The 18,292-nt window shown below is 32.3% G+C and overlaps 1 protein-coding gene across 9 annotated transcripts in view; it reads left to right on the top strand.

Annotated features, from left to right (window-relative positions):
* USP15 (ubiquitin specific peptidase 15) overlaps positions 1-18,292 on the top strand; it is a 114,832-nt gene that overhangs the window by 78,897 nt on the left and 17,643 nt on the right. For 2 of the 9 annotated variants that reach the window (XM_026500125.4, XM_026500126.4), the window contains 3 exons: positions 16,122-16,295; positions 17,733-17,891; positions 17,971-18,195. In XM_026500125.4, the coding sequence (XP_026355910.1) occupies positions 16,122-16,295; positions 17,733-17,891; positions 17,971-18,195 (558 nt within the window). Of the gene's footprint in view, positions 1-32; positions 9,275-9,801; positions 15,856-16,121; positions 16,296-17,732; positions 17,892-17,970; positions 18,196-18,292 lie in introns of those variants that run through there. The other 7 variants (XM_044384651.3, XM_026500127.4, XM_026500128.4 and 4 more) reach the window with 7 other exon arrangements.

The raw sequence follows: 18,292 nt of genomic DNA, 5'->3' as shown, positions 1-18,292 counted from the left end.
GCACTCCAACCCTTGTCTTTTTCATTGTCAAGGCCTAGGAGGCTCATGATTGGCTTCCTGGAAGAAGCAACTCTGCAGATGGATTTGAAGCAGGGGAGTGATATGGTCTTTTCCACTGGAAAGCAGCATGGCGTAAGATGGTTGTTTTCAAACTCTTTACTTGGAAGTAATAGGGCTTCTTACTCTAGGAAGTCATTGAAAAAAAATTACAGTAGTCAAGAATCTGTTCATTATTCCTGTCATACAGTGTAAAATCAGTTGGGATTCCAAGCATTTTAAAGTCAACTTTTTTTAATGGTCTGTTGGATTAAGGAAAAGTCTATTCAGTAAATTCAGAAGACTGTTAAATAGAAAGCTTAAAGCTTTTTTTAAAAACTTGAGAATGAGTAATACTACACAGAAATAACATTTTTTAAGAAACTGGATTCTTATTTTATTGTAAAACAGTGGAAAAGTCATTACTGAAGCTATTATTTCTGTGTTGTAGTACTTTATAGCTTTGCATATGATTAGATATAATGCTGTTCTGCTGTCACCCTGAGACATTCTTTCTGCATTTATTGGAACACCAATTCTTAGAAGTCCAGATTAACATGAAGCTTTCTAATTTTATTCAAATTAACCAAATTTATAGTTAATAAATGAAAATAGTTTTCATCAAAAAAATAATCGTTTAACCTGAGACATAAGAATTTTGAAAAATAGTTTAGGATCTTGAAGAAAATGACTACGTCTGATAAACTGAGAATATAGCTAAAAATTCAAGTACTCCTTCCTATGGCAGACTTTTTAAAAATTATAAATGACATACAGTAGTATATTAGTTTTGTGTATACCACATAGTGATTTGATATTTTTATACATTACAAAACGATAACCATGATAGATGTAGTCACCATCTGTCACTGTGTGGTTATTACAAAATTATTAACCATATTCCCTATACTGTATTCGACACTAATCCAGGAAATTAAGCTCACTTATTTGAGTTCCTATATTATGTGCCAAAAATTACATGGCACTGTCATCAAAAATGTGTTTAATCATCTATCAAATGACAACTCAGTTGGGTCTTCTTTCCATTTTGATAAAAGTAAAGAAGTGGAAACGACCTTACTTGTATTAGAACCGTTCACTTTCTCAACACAGATACCAATATTTTTACTTTTCCCTTTGTTTGAACTAGGGTAAGAAAGAAGTATTCCTTCTTTTAGAAAGAGAAAGGGTGCTGGGAAAGGAGAACCTGAATTCCCGGGCATATTATTTTGGGGAAGAGTATATATAGCATAGTTCTCTAAGAATATAGTTTTCATAACTGGGGGAGAAATGGTATCTCTAAAAGCATGACTTGCACCTGTGTAACTTAGCTAATTGTGATTTCTTGTCATGAAAACATGCCTTTCTTAACATCAGATAGTGAAGGGAATAATCTTATTCGTTCTTCACATTTTCTGAATTAATATCCAAATATCTCTAGGATTAATGCCTCTATTTCTGAATTAGTATAGACTTAAATGTTTTATCTGCCCCTAAGTTTGTAATAGGGAATGACATGAGTATAGATTAGAGGAAAAATACAGGGATTATTTCAAGGAGTTGTAAATAATTACACCTGATTCTAATACAGAATTGTTTTTACATTACTCTTGCAGATCAACACAATTTTACATATACTCACTAGATAGGATTACTTATGGTGATTACACCTTAAGACAGCAGTTAACATAATCAGACTGAAGTATCTTGTATCAATTTTTTTCAAGATTTTTTAAATTTTATTTTTAAGTAATCTCTACACCCAACATGGATCTCGAACTCACAGCCCCGAAATCAAGAGTCACATGCTTCACCAGCTGAGCCCCTTTTGTATTGATTTTAATAATTGTTGAAAGGATATTTATTTGTAATTAAAGGAAATGTAATGTCAGTCTGTAATTTATAATAACTACAAAATTTGCTCTCCTCCAAAAAAAATAAAGAAAACGTGGTTCCAAATTTACTTCTGTCACCCAGAAATCAAAGTTTATTTTCTTGATGTCAAAATGCTTTCTAAGATCTAAGATTTATTAAATACACACTAATATCATTCAATACTTTATAATTAGAAGATTCTAAAATGTTTCAGGCTAATCTAAATTATAAATTGCCATTACTGAATAGTGTCACTAGGAAATTTAGGATATTGGACTGATAAAGCATTAAAAAAAGGAAAAGGCATGCTGAATCCTTCTGAAGGGTTTGTTTTGTTGTCAATTTGGCTATTTTTTTAAATGTATACATTTAAATTCTGGTCAACTGAGACTGTGCCGTATTTATTACTAAAAAGTCCCTAACCTATTGGACCTTTTTTCTTTTAATGTCATTTATCTTGAAATCACTTTTCTATTTTAGTTCGTGAGTAGAAATAGTTTGTGATTATGCTTATTGCTCATGAACAACTTCATTAATGTTGTCACTTTGCAAATAATTGCTTAGTTCAGTATTCTTTTAATACTATATTTATGGAAACCAGTTGCTAAGTATTATCAACCAATCCTTACAGTGATTTGTAAACTATGCTATACTGGGTAGGGAGAGGGTCAGTGAGTTGATACTGAAAACCATTGCTAAATTAATAATAATATTTAAAATAAATTACTAATTCTCATAAACTCATATTAAAAAATTAACAGCCCAGTAACAAACCTGCAGCCTCTGAGAACAATAGTACCCTTCTTGCATAGTGCAGGTTTTTCATATCATTGTCACTTTCTTAATTTCCTCTTCACAGAGGTCTGTCACTTAAGGCATAAGGTATCCTTATTTCACTGATGGGAAAATTGAGGCAAGGAAAATTTATGTGACTTGTCATTCACTAGGACAAGTTAATAAATGAATTAAAACTGAGTTATTATTCAGAACATTCTAAGATGATTCATCTTTCAAAATTATACTAATCAACTTGCAAGAAATGCATAAAAATGTTTTATTGTGGGTCAAATACACTTAATAAAATTTACTATTTTAATCATTTTTAAGTGTACAGTTCAGTGGCATTAAGTATATGCAGGTTGTACAATCATTAACAGTGTTTTTATGTTTATGTCGAGTATATGGCCCCCTTAATACAAGATGCTCCCATGAAGTAGTATAACTGTTGTACAGATCAAAACAGTTTCCTAGGAGGTTATATACACATTTATTTGATAGTAAAAGTGTTCAAAACATTTTAAGAACGCCTTTTGGAATTACGTTCCTTTTTTCTTAATGTCACCGGTAGGTATTTCTCTTGCTTTGATGATGAAGTTGATTTTCAAAAATCTGAAGTTATTCAGAGCGTTGTCCTCAGAATATTATAGGCGGTCAAGCTGGGTAATTTTTTTTTAATCAAATATGCTTATGAAGTCATCCATTTATTTACTCATTCCATAGTTATTGAGGGCCTACTAAGTTCCTTTCACTCTCACAGGCACTAATTATACATACCATTGTGAACAAAACACTTAACTGTTTCCGTGGAGTGTAGTAGAGAAGATAAACATTAAATAAATCATGATTTATGATAAGCATCATGAAGAAAAATGGGGTGCTCTGAGTAAATAACAAGAACTTGGAGAGTATCTACTTTATATTGGGTGTCATACTGTCCAGAAGTAACATTTGAGCTATGACCAAAGAATGGGTATGAGTTAGGCAGGTGAGAGTTGAAGTTAGATGGAGCAACAACATGTGCAGTGCCTCTAGGACAGGCAAGTTTGAGGAACCAAAATGTGAGTAACCCATGGAATATTTGAAGGGGAGTGGTATAAAATCAGTCAGAACCTTGCCTACTCTATATAACAGTAGTAACTGCCCTCCCCACATTCCATACATGAATCATGACCACCTCACATGCTTCTCTATATATTTGGGTTTTTTTGTCTGCCTTCGCCTACTCCAAACACACACACAGACGCATGCTCACACACTCACTCTATGAGCTCAAGGCCTCTGTTTTAGTCACTGCTGTAGCCCCAATTATCTGTCTGCCCCCCCACCTCTCTCTCTCATACATGCTCTGTGAGCGTAGGGCTTTGTTTCAGTCACTGCTCTAGCCTTATTACCTAGAACAGTGTTTGATGTGTAAAAGGCACTCAAAGTAATGAAAAATGAGGGAATTCACGTTTGTAGTTCTGGCTAGTGCATCATAGTTATAACAATTTAATGAAATTGGAGTGATGGTAGGAGGGGCACAGTAGCAGGAGTAGATTTGGGATAGGGAGAAGAATATGAGTGGATTTTAGGCATGTTCAGTTTGTGACGCCCATGAAACATCCAAGTTAGATACGTCATAGGCATATGGATATTCTGATATGGAATACAAACCAGAGGCTTAGGTTAGTAACAGAAATATGGCTGCTTGTAGATATTTAAAATCAGGGATGATTGCATCTAAATGAGGGCATGTCCCATGACTAAGCCTTACAGTACAACATTTAAGTGGAGGAAAGACACTACTGTTGGAATGGGAGAAAAGAAGATTGTTTGCAAGTAGTTTTCTAGATTTTGTGATGACTTCCATTATCCTAAAAATATGAGACCAGGTTATTTGCTAAGAAAGAGTAAGATTGCTTGGCAGTACTGAGATCTCATTTGAGGCTGAAGATCATCAATTCAGAATGGTGGAAGTGTATTTACTTGAAATTTTCTCTAGCAGTGTTCAGCTACATGGTGTATAGAATAGATGACTGGGTTCATATAGTAAGTAATTGGGTTCATCTAGGGTTGGAGAGAGAAAAGAGCAAAGGAATTAAGAGCTACTAAATTAATTTTCTTGTTTTTATTGGGCTAATTTATTTAGCTAATCCAACAAACCACCATTGAGTCTCTACTGTGTGCCAAGCATTGTTCCAGCCATTAGTAATAGAGTTGAAAAAGTGCCCATACTCTAGAAGTTCATGGTGTAGTGAATGAAAAAAGACATATAAATAAATATGATACAGTATGTGATAGGATAGAAAACATGATCAGCCAAATGTTGCGGAAGCTAAGAAAAGAGCCCTTGGGAAATAAGTGAGGCTTCACCAAGGAGGTGACTTCTGAGTCCGGCCTTGATTTTGTTTGGTAGAGTACATTATTCATAATGACTTATGTTTTGTTCATTTGGTCATAAAAATAGCAATGAATTACCAAAGGTACAAACATAGCATCGTAGCTCATACTTGTTCCATATTTTTCCACCACAGAAATCCCTACATTAGAAATCTGTTTTACTGTAGCAAAAAACACATTGTTTATACATAAATTAAACACACATTGGCACCCCTTGTATGCTGGATATTGATGCTTTTTCATATGTGTGCCAGCTCTAAAGAGAAGTACCTAAAATATTTTGAGCAATGACAATATCAAGAGAATAAACATATAGCCTCCTAAAGTAATTACATCAAAGATGAGGTTGATTTGAATTTGAAGGGTTTACTGGAAATCACAGCTTTATAACCATGTCATGTATAATTAAAAATTAAAACTGTGTCGCCTTCATTTAGAGAGATTTTGCTTTGAATATAAACTGAATCATTGACGCACATATGTTAATATACATACACATGTATATATTCATTATGTATATATGAATGAATATATATATTCTACAGATTTGTTATAAAATGAATGATTCTTCAATAATTGTCCAAGGCCATTCTAAGTATTAAATACTTTGACGGAAGAAGTTTTCAGTAACTGTGTTTAAAAGAAATTACAAATTTTTACCAAAATGTTACTAATTGTTTATAAGGAATTTCTGAATAGTAAGATATAACATATTTTAAGATTCCTCTTATACTCACTGAATACCATACCTAAAGTGTCTCTCTCATCATGATTATACCACCATCTTCCTGGGGAACTCTACTGTCTTCCCTGAGACTTGTTCCATTAATCATTGTGTCATTGTTATAGACTTTTAACTCTACCTCTTCACTGTGTTTTTTTAAGCATATATACATGGTCAAGTCTTTTTTTCTTTAATGGGGGGGGTGGAGATGGAGTGAGGAGTACTCTTAACCTTGAAAATTGAAAATAATGGTTGGTGCTTTCTCCCTACTTTTTCATCTTCCATTCAGTAGTCCTCTGCATCATAGCAATAGTAGTTACAAGCATGGATTTTGGAACCTGACTGCTTGGATTCAAATCTGAGTTCTGCTACTTGGTTGTATGATCTTGGATAAGAAACTTCTTAGTTTCTTCATCTGTTAGGTGAAGATAAATTGCTTAAGAAGTGCTTGGTACCTAGAACGTAATATGTAAATATCAACTTTTTATACCACCCCATAGAAGTTGCCTTTGATAGGCTCATTCTTGACCTTCTGTTTGCAGGGTTCTTTGTAGCCTCTTTACCTTTGAGAAGTTGACATGCACTTTAACTGACAAATCCCAAACCTATCTCAACCATAATTTTCCCTCCTGAGTTTCCCTCCAGTATGTAACTATTAGGTGGACATTTCTGCCTAGATAATAACACACTTAAACTAAATGTGTCTACTAAGACCAAACATATTCCCCCAAGAAACCTGATCCTTTTGTCTCTTATACTCCCTTATAGTTGTAACTATCCACCCACTAACCCAAGTCAAAAACTTGAGACTTACTACCTCTCAAATCCTGTTCATTCCACTACCGCTTAATGTCACTTATATCCATCTTCTCTTCTGTCAGTACACTATTTCAGTACTTGAGCATCTTTTATGTGAAGATATATTGAAATATATCTCTAACTCATATCTTTGTTCCTTTATTTCTCCTCTTCCACTCCATTTAGTACACTGATTTCAAAGTCATTGTTTTAAAATGAAAATATAATTGTGTTATCTCTTTGCTTAAAACTTGCTTCCTGTCACCTTAAGGATAAAACCCGAATGGGACCCTACCTACCTCTTTGGCCAAAACTAGAGCTTCTTGGAATTTGTTAAGTTTCAAACTTTTTTGTGTATACTGTTTTCTCTTCCCTGGTTGCTTTTCCCACACCTCCACCTCTCCCACCTTTCCTCTCTTTCTTCTGGATAAATACCTATGACATAGTGAGAATCATGAAAGTAGAGACTGTGTTTGGTTTTCTTTTATATCCCCAATGTTTAGTATAACGCCAGATAATAATACATTAGAACAGTGTTGCTCACGGCATGTCTATGGATGAGACAGCCTGGTCAGCAATAAAATAAGCATAGAAATTAAGCATAAGTGATCTAAAATTTTTCTAGCTATTTGTCAGGGTAATTTTGTATCTACTGAATATCATAATAAAAACATGGGGCTTTTTTGTATGTCATTTTTTATTTCATTTTTCTAGTGGTTCATTTTTATTGTATTTTATGAAAGTATCAGTCTGTGATGATTTGGAAATTAAAAAAAAAAATTAGTTCTTTCACACAAATGGTCAGAGAAAAACTGCATTAGAAAATATACCCGAAATGTTTAGAACTTGACCTGTAACATATTAATGATATTTCTGAAACTGTCTAAACTCCAAAAGAGCACATTAATTTTAAAAAGAATTACAGCACATATTATCTATCTTTACTTCTTGCAGCTGAAGAGTCAGAAATCTACCAATATATATAAAGTCTGAGAAATACTACAGCTTTATGTTCCAGCAGGGTAACCAATCTGATAGCTCTTGGACTGAGCTGCCATGTTAATCACAGCTTGGCAGAGAAACCCCCACTACCATGCAAATAGTTTCTTGAATGATTTCATGGTGAATGATAGGAAAAAAGCCTTTTAGAACATTTTTATACTTCTAGAGACTCTTGAAATAATGATCTTTTCTTAATAAATATTTGTCGAGTGATTAGATAAATTTAAAGTTCTTTTTGGTTATGAAAATAATCAGAAACCTTCATAGTTCATGCTATTACGTGGTATTTAAACTTCTGTTTCAACTTACCTGAAGTATTTATTGTCAGTTATGGGCCTAATGTAGTGAAATGATGCAGAGAAGTATATGACATGGTGTGGGGTCCCTCAAAGAATGTAAAAAATCAGTTAAACTTCTTAGAAATTTTCTGCTATCCTTTCCTCTATGCCTTCACAGGAAAACTAAAAGATCAATGAATCACACAATTTGTAATATTCATTTATTAAAAAATGTTTCTTTACTGAATATTATGTGCAAGGTACTGAACCACACATAAAATTTTAAAGAACCATTGTTTTTTCTTAAATCCTTTGTCTTGCGTGAGTAAAATAGTGGCATTCATTTCATTGTGAGCCATTTTTGTATTATAAAGGGGATAGAATAGATACAATACTAAATATTAAAATTGAATTCATACACTTTAGTTCTTTAAAATATAACTTACATTAAAGTTTATTAATGTTATTAGAACCATTTGTTTTTAGCTTGCTTCCTATAAACTGAATATTAAGCTTAAAATCACTCATTAAGTAGCCTGTTAGTTAAAAAAAAAAAAAATTAGACAATTGCTGTTATAGTCCAGTTGTTTGAAAACCTTACATACACCTGTGTGAAAGTTATAGTATTATTGTTGGTGTAATCATTATCACAGAAGCTTTCAAATTTATTTATATTGCAAGTGGATCTTCTAATTTCTACTTGTAGCATTTAATATGAAAATTAATGGTCTTTACATAATCATGGCTTTTTTTAACGTTGTAAGATTTATTCACTGCCAGTAACAGGGTAGTCTTTTTGAGAAACTTAGAATTCTCCTCCCTCAATCCTATAGATGAGAGAGAGAAATACAAGCATATTTCTTTGCTAGCTAACACAATGTTTCCCATTAGTTCTCATACTTCCCAGAGCTTTCATAATTCTTCATCGAATTTAAATAGTATGTGAAGAAATTTCATAGAATTTGAAGGAAAGGGTAACAGCAGGAACTTAAGTGAAATTTAATTTTATTTAGGTCTTTAACATAGTGGCCAGATTAATGACATATATTAAAATGTTGAAACAATATCCTTGTCCAGTTCAAAACTGCTGCCTTTGAAACTATTTTATGTAAAATTCCAATATTTTAAGTTAAGTGTATGCCAGTGCTTTCTTCTCTGACTAATTGGAAGGGGGGAAAATAGTTCAAAGTTTTTTTAAAAATAAATGAATTAAAGTTATATCCACTTACATTTTACTTACCTGATTTGTTTTTTAAAGAAAGCTTGAAAAGAGATTGGAAATGAAAAGCAAAATAAAGCAATTATATTTGCTCTCCCAAAATACATGGAGAAGCTTTAGAGTTGATCTCTCAAGTGTAATGAGATTTGTCTTTCTTAGGGAAAAAAGTAACAGAAAATAAAATACCAAGTGTCTTAAAAATATCTCATTTTTAAAATTTACTTGATGAAGGGTCAGGCTTATACTTATACTTTTTCATCGTAAAAGTCCACATCACACCTTCCTTTCTCATACACTATCTTTTACAGAACTAGAGCCAGTATCCCAGTATTAACAGAACTCTTCAGAATTATACACTATCTTTTGAGAATGTTTATACTGTTGTCATGACAAAGTGAAAAACAATAGCATGGCAAATCTGAAAATTCCTATTCCATCTAATCTTAAAATCCAGGGAAAAAAATATTGGGTTATTCTAAGGTTACTTTAACCATGGATTACTTCAGGTTTTATTTTTAAATCATAAGAAAATAAAATGGTTTCCTCATTTTAGATTGGGTTTTTATTTTTAGTATTGGTTAGTTTGAAGGTTTAGCTACTTTTTTTAAAGAGTTGTGAGTGGCATTACATTTTGATCAGTTACAGAATGAGTTACACAACTCAAAGCTTTAGGTAATCAAAAATTAAGTTTGTTTTCTTTCCTGTTCTAGTTACCGGTTTACTAAAATAGTGAGCATACATGATCACTTGAAAATTGGGCTTCTGGAGCACCTGAACAGAAAGGGAGTGGTTCATATTCAGCATTACAAAAGACAACTTTCTCTTTTTGAAGGGGATTACTTTGGCTATTTTCCAGGTACTGGGGAAATTCCAGATTCATTGCAAGTTATTGGGATGGCTATTAATTATTCATTTCCTAAAATATGTTGATTACAGACTTGAGATTTGGTTATACAGTAGAACTTTGTTGCACTTCATTAGTTTAAAAAATGATGTAGAAATTTATAGTGAAATACCAAATTCAGACTCTTACATGAGTAACATATTTTTTCAGAGAACTCTAGAAACATCACTCTTACTGATCACAACATATTTAATGGTAGAACTTTTTAAAAATAATGTAAGAGCAATAGGATTTGTACATGTATGTATAAGGAAAATGTGCAGAGCATTATAGCTTTTCCAACTAGTTAAATAATGAAAGAAAATCATAACCTCACATAATAGTACAATTTTAGATGTATGGAAATTTATAACTAGAGAATTTTTCATAGAGAATCATGGCTTTATAAAATAGTTGAATGGTATCTGCATTCTTTTTTAAAAATAGTTCTTGATGGTAGCAGTGGTTGAAGTTCTATATACTTTGAACCATATAGCAGAATGTCCACTCGATTAGACATTTGATTATTTAGAAGAATTCTCTTTAGAATTTTTATGTCTGGTTCTAGGTTGAAGATTTGGGGAAGAGTCTTTATAAAAATCTTATTTCCAAATATTTTTCCTTTACGTATCTTTTACTTATATGGATTTATCTTGATGGTCTGGGGCATTCACAATAGCTGTTTTCCTTTATCAGGAAAGCCTTCCTAGGCATTATTTGACTTTTATTTTTGAACTTACAGAACTTTCAGATAGTTTATAGTTCTATAACAGGGTGCAATTCAGATCTCTTTAGGGTTTTCCTACTGCTCTCAATTTCTCTAAGGACTCCTTCCTGTCTTTCTGCCATATAAGCATTCGTTCAACACACCTTTATTAAGGTATGTGTCAGGCATTGTGCTATAGACCCTGAGGTACAAAAGTGAAATAGACATGAACACTGGTCTCAAGATAAGTGCAGTATAAGTGAGTTCAAGGTATAGAGTTAGCTCAGAGGAAGGAATATTCTTCCTTGAGGTGCCGAGGAGCTTGTGATGTTTGTAAAAGATGCTGAGATGAGTGTTAAATAATGAGTAGGAATTTCTGACAGGGGAAGAATATTCTAAGAAAGGGTGGAGGAGTACATGCTAAGGTTCAATCTTAATACATTAAACTAAAGGCTAACTTTGTCTTAAGACTCCTAATTCAAATTCACATTCAAGAATATTCTTTATTATTTGGAGTTTCCATTTTAAATGCATATGTAAGCACAGCACAAGTAGAGAACCATAGAGCCACTTTCAAGAACAGATATTTAGCAGTCACGTCTGCTCACAAAATGATTGGCTTGCACATACCCAGGCATTCTCATTCCTCATGGACCAACAGTTTTTCATACTTGCTTATAATCCTGAACCTTCCAGTTAACCAACTGGTCATTTTATGATGAAGGCTATCAAACTAATGAATGCCAAAACTAACATACTAAATATGAAATTTAGTTTTTTAATCCTTAGCTCTTCAATTGCTCTCATCAATTTTGCACATAAATTATTAACTTGCCTAGGAATCATAAAAAATATTTAACATAGCAATATTTAGCCTAGTTAGCAAGTGCATTTTTGCTTGTTCATTATTGTAAGTTTTTACTTTCTTTTACATTAAGAACTGAAACTACTGGTACAGAATCCTTTTCTTCATTCTGATTATTGCTTTATTTTTAACATGGTATTTGACAAAATTCTACCCGATTTAGGAACAACTGTAGGCACCATTATGATATAAACAAAATGTGCCTTAAGATACGTGTCTTATGATCAGTCACATTACCTCATATTTGGACTTCATTTTTTTGGTGATGAGTTGTAAGAGGTAGTTCTTGAAATACTGAAGTGTTGGTATTTGTCAATGGCAGGGAGTTGAAATATGAACTAACAAAGGTGAAGCTCAAAATGGCACGTGACTGGTAGAATGTCACAAAACTCATAAATAGCCACAAAAATAACATACAAATACTGTTTATGTAATCCCTTTTGTTTTTATGATAGATTTATATCTATGTTCTGAGATTTTACTAGGAAAAACCATGTATGTTAATAAAGGTTGAGTTTTGTTCTGTTTTACAGTTTTAAGAATCATTGAGAATGAGAAATACATCCACATAGGCACATTACACATGTTGTGTGATTTTAGGTCCATATTATGTCACTCAGTGGTAAAGTATCCTACAGGCTGAAAAGGAAATTCCTTATGTCTACATATGTAGGGCTTGTAATATATATATATGTCATAAGAAAGGAATTGTTTTGGGACAGTCCCAGTCAGATAGAAAAGTGATACTTGTTATAGTAGAGGAATCTTTGAGAGAGATGCTTCAGAACTATGGTTATGGTTGTTTTTATTATAGAACCAGCCAAAATATTTATTCTTTAAAACATTGTATTTAGTGGCAACCAGTCCAAGTGTCCAGTTTTCTTGTAGTTGTCAAAGATGTTCATGTTTCTAAGATAGCCTCATGTTAAAAGGTAGAATGAGTTGCATATATTATAACTCAGACTGCATTATGACTAATTTTAAGAAATGACCTTCTGCCACAGTGATGGCATTGAATACTGATAACACTTGAGGCATGGAAATATTTTAGTTGCTTGACCAGTACTCTAATTATATCTTGAAATTTGTACTAAAAATTATAAGAGAACTTTTATTATTTTAAGTGGTCTTTATACTATTTCAAGAATAATACATTATTTTCAAGGTGAGGGAGAAACGGTATTTTCAATATGAGAAAGAAAAGTCTGACATCATTGTCAGTTTTTAAACTATTGTGATACGTGCATTAATAGAACACTTAAGCTGTCTATTGAATTTCTGTGTTTATATGTGTTTGTATAAATTTTTTAAAAACACAGCTTGTGAGTTTCTTAAAACATTATGTTCTGGTGTACACCTGAAACTAATGTAACATTGTGTGTTTACTTACATTTTTAAAAAATTGTGTTTAACAAATAGAATGCTTTTTTTGGGCCATTTAAGACTTAATGGTTTAAATTTAAATATAAGGGTTGTCTCAAAATATATTGGTTATGCTATCTTGACAAGTAACACAAGCACTTATCATTAAAACTATTTGTGTTTTTTTGTTATTTAGTTTGTAATGTTGAATTATGGTCAACTTCAGAATGGCATGTGTCACTTTGAAAATAATCACTGGTCTCTGTGTCAGACTTAAAAAAATCCAGGCAGAGACCTACTATAAAGCAGGTAGTGGATTGAGTGAAAGTTAAACAAAAGCATGGGAAGGTTGGTTTTCTTTTTTTAAGTTGTTTATTTAAGTAATCTCTACACCCAATGTGGGGATCAAATTTATGACTCTGAGATTAAGAGTTGCACAAAAGCATGGGAAAGTTTTTAATAGGTACTGTCCTTCTTTGGCTTAGTATTCAGGTAAAAGTGCTTGAAGAAACTTTTGAGATTATTCATTACCAGCTAATATATTTTGCCCCCTTTAGTAATAATTCATTCGAGAAAAATTTAAGTACTCTGTGCCAAACATTGAAGGAAAAGAGTAAAAAAACCAAGAGGATAAAAACATTTGCTAATATAGGCAAGAACATGTTTTTTTAATGGTGCATTTACTGTACACATGCTGAGTGCTAGAGATATACATATAATTGATGTTATGGTTCCTGCTCTCATGAAAGTTTCAGTCCATTTAGCAAGACAGACAAACTAAAAATTAAAGTTACACTATATTATAAAAGAAGTATTGTAATAAAAGTGAGCATTATGCAATATGGAAACATACAGGAGGAAATACTATAAGGAAATCTAGGAATACTTCCTAAACAAGATACCTGAATCTTGGTGGTTTAGTAAAAGTTAGTTGGACAAAGAAGGTATATTTCACATAGATGGAGTGATATTGCAAATTTACAGAGTGAGAGATTGCATGGAGGTCAAGGAACCACAAGTAATTAAATGAGGCTAGGATGGAGTCAGATAAAGGTATTAGCAAAACATAGGCTACATAGGTAACAAAAGACAGACTTTCCAAAAATTTGAGATTTTAATCTGAAATGGGTATTAAAGGATTTATAGCAAGGAAGTGACATGATTAGATATAAATTTTAGAAAGATCACTATGGATGCTACTGGAAAGCTACAGAATTTTCAGTTATATTTGGAAGCTCTTTGCAAGATAAGGATATATGTAAACACTTAAGTGAAAAAGTTCAAAAATTATTTGTGTTTGTACAACTTGGTTCTTAGTTTGGTAAAACCATAAATTAGGTTCTTTGTATAATGTTGTTACAGACAGTAGTGGAATATCATATTCCTAGTATAACCCTGAACAAATACAAGAAATTGAAAAAAACAAAACAAGGATTTGAAAACTAATTGTTGGAAATGCTGTCTGACTGCCTCCCCTTTGCCTCTTTGACTAAATAGTGTTGATCCTATTTGTACTAAATCAAATGATACTACTAAGTGATGGCATTTAGTGTAGCCATGATATATTCTGGGTTACCTGACCCTACCTCTAATGTTGGGTTTATAACTAAAAGAAATAATGCAAAAGGAAAAGAGAGTGATTTCAAAAGGTGTGTACAATTATGAAAGTTTGAGGTTTAAAAGGAGTTCAGATGTAGGAAAGTATCCTTTCCCAAATTGCCTCCTACACTGTAACCTACCTCTGTCTTCCTCTTACTGACATAAAATTTGTTACTGCTGAAGATGGCTTGTAAGTTATGCTAAGGTCTATATAGTCTACCCCAAACATTTTTAACTCTTTTTATATTGCTTTCGTTGCCTAAGAATTATAATAAATTCCATGATTTTATAAATAGTTCTCCCTTTTTGCCTAATGATAGGGGCCAGATTACCAATTTGAGCTGTATTATTTTTATTCCATTGAAAATATCAAAATAGATATTATAGTTACTTGAGTAAAGATAAATTAATTCATATTTGAAACCACAAAATAGAATTTCATAATTTATTTCAAAAAATCAAAAATGCCTAATTTTGAATTTTTAGCCAAACAGTGCATGGTATATAGACATAGTTTATGGTTCCCAAGTAATTTGCATGAACCGAGCAGGCTGAACTTTTCATAGCTACCAAGACTTTAATCCCAGGCTGTTAATCCAAATGAGTGGTAAGCAAGCTTTGAAAAACCTTGATTTCCATTAATGTAAATCCGAGCTCTCATAAGAATGGGTTTCAATTCCTTTATATGGAAGCAACTACCTTCACTTAAGTACTTTGCCACTTGACTCCCAAGACAAATGTCTTCCTGCAGCAAAAGAAAGTGACCTATATGACCATATGTCTCAGTCATTAATATTCTATTTGGTGATTCTAGACATCTAATTGATAAATTAATAATGGGTTTATAATTAAATTGTATGGTCTTATCAACTTAAAAGTATTCATCTTGAGATAAAATATTATGGAAAAACTATACTTCTGCCGTCTATTTTATTTTAAATCCCAAATTAGTTAATTCTAAATGAAAAAAGTGATGGAGAATTAACTTATTCATAGTTTTAATCTTGCCATAAAGGAAAATTGGATTGTTATGGTAATGAAGAACTTGATGGTGTAAGAATGCACTTAGCCAGAGTTCACATAACAGAAGTTGGCTCAGCTAATCTGTTCTGTCTCTTCTAAAAATGGTTGACCAAATGGAAAACGTAAAGGCTGCTCTTTCATGATAAGGAATTGACAATGGAAGAAGTAAATACCTCTTTAAAGTTAATTTCTTGCTTGCACTCTATCTCAGTTTTTTACCTACTCAGGCTAATTTGCAGGTGCCTGGGATGAGTAGACAATCCATAATTTCTACCAATCAAGTAAAAGAAGGAAAGAAAACTCTGAGCTTCTCTCCCAGTTAACAGGTAGTTTGCTGTGGTTAAAATTAATGCAGATTTTACAGCAACAAATATTAGCATTTTCATTTATTCTAAGTAATTGATTTGAAATTTGGGAAATGAATAGTTGAGTGCATCATTTGAGTGTTTATTTGACTAGTTACTTATAGTTCAAGAGGCCATCATTTAAATTTTTCTCTGTACATTATGGCAAGTCAGTTTGTTTCTCTCTTCATTTTAACATGTTTAATGTGTGGTTACTTTTACTTGAAAATGTGTTTTATTCTTTGCAGTGTTTGAGCAACACACCTCCACTTACTGAGTATTTCCTCAATGATAAGTATCAAGAAGAACTGAATTTTGACAATCCCTTAGGAATGAGAGGCGAAATAGCTAAATCTTACGCTGAATTGATCAAACAAATGTGGTCTGGAAAATTTAGCTATGTCACGCCAAGAGCCTTTAAGGTTAGTATAGTGAGTACATTTTCAGTAAGGGCTATATCATCCCCAAAAGGACAAAAATAGGTTCTTTGGGGAAGGAGTGAAAAAATCATAGCTGTTAAATTGATTTGTGGCCCTCCATAGGGACCCAACACAAATAGACACACAGTATGTCTGTACTGTTAAATTTCCTGGGTGGGGGATGGGACAGATGATTACTTAAAAATGTTCAAAAAGGTTCTGGGGGATGGGGAGAGAAATAAATTGGAAAACACTGTTATGGTACAAAATGACAGACAGCAGAGCATATGCAGGTTGCTTTAAAATACAGTACATATCTGAGAAACCTACATAAATTTTTATTACAAATGTAAAGACTAAATTTGGGCATGTCATTGAAGTCGAAGAACTCAGTTTATTTTGAGAGTCATTGTAAGTTTGAAAAATTATTGAAATTAAACCTAGTCTGCAAAATCAGCACTACATATTAATTAAATATCTTCAGTATAATCCTTTAACTTAAGTTTATTCTTATTTGTGAAATGGTTACCTCTTAGAACCAATAAAACCTCAAGTATAGTTTGTCATTCAAATAAGAATTGAGCTGAAATTTAGTTTTATATAGTTAAAAAGTTTTCCTATTTTTTAAAAGATTTTTATTTGAGAGAAAGAACAGGGGGATAAAGTTTTCGTATTTATTACAGGTGAGTTCTGTTTTGAAGAGAATAAGCAATTTTCAGCTATTTTTTGACACAACTTAAATGATACTCATATAGGACATCTAGGCAACATTTTATTAACTATATACTAGTTCTTAAAAAAAAAAAACACTACTACATTTATCTTCTTTAACTTTCTAAGCTTTGGACAAGCTAGTTTAGACAAACTATTTCTCAACCCTTACCCATGATTCCAATTAGTTTTGTTTTACCTAGTTACTGTCTTAAAATTATGTGTAAACAGGCTCTTCGTATCTGACTTTTTCTTTCACATTTTTCAGTTTGATCAAAAAAAATACTTAGGACTACAAATAGGAGAATTATATATGAACGCAAACATTCCTGTTGTATCTGAGATTTATCCTCTTTTTTACACACAGAAACTAAATGAGAGCCTTGTAATTTTTTCTAGTGACCCAGACATATTATTGAATTTTAGTAGTCTTTAGAATATCCAATTTTGTACAAAACTTTACCATATTTTCTCATTCTTTCCTCAGGTCTTTTCTGTATTACAGATTAGTTTTTTTATTTTAGATATGTAATTATATGTACTTATGTATATGTAATTATCATATCTGTAAATGACTGCAAAAGTACCACAAGTTAATTTGGGGGCTACAAATAAATGTTAGCAGTCAGTAAATTCACAAAATATGAAATCTGTGAATAAGGAGAATCAATTTTTTTTTTAATCAGTCTTGTCCCTATAACTGATTTTGTAGTTTTGCTTTTCTTACAGACACAAGTAGGACGTTTTGCACCTCAGTTCTCTGGATATCAGCAGCAGGACTGTCAAGAGCTATTAGCTTTCCTATTAGATGGATTACATGAGGATTTGAATAGAATTAGGAAAAAACCGTATATACAATTAAAAGATGCGGATGGAAGGCCAGATAAGGTAAATTTAATGATATTATTGTCACCACTGGTACAATAATGTGGTATCTCCGTGTAATATGTGTCTGTTTTTCTTACAGATAGTTGCTGAAGAAGCCTGGGAAAACCATTTAAAAAGAAATGATTCTATTATAGTAGATATATTTCACGGGCTTTTCAAATCAACTTTAGTTTGTCCTGAATGTGCTAAGATTTCTGTAACATTTGATCCTTTTTGTTACTTAACACTTCCATTGCCCATGAAAAAGGAACGCACCTTGGAAGTATACTTAGTTAGAATGGATCCACTTACCAAACCTATGCAGGTAAGTCATGATTATTTTCTTTGCATTTGTTACTTATATAAAAACTTAGTGTTGAGACCTTGTGTCTCAAGCACAATTCAATAATAAGTTTATTTGT

Source organism: Ursus arctos, unplaced genomic scaffold (assembly GCF_023065955.2).
Source record: "Ursus arctos isolate Adak ecotype North America unplaced genomic scaffold, UrsArc2.0 scaffold_21, whole genome shotgun sequence".
NCBI lineage: Eukaryota > Metazoa > Chordata > Mammalia > Carnivora > Ursidae > Ursus > Ursus arctos.
This window is presented reverse-complemented; position numbering and strand designations above follow the sequence as displayed.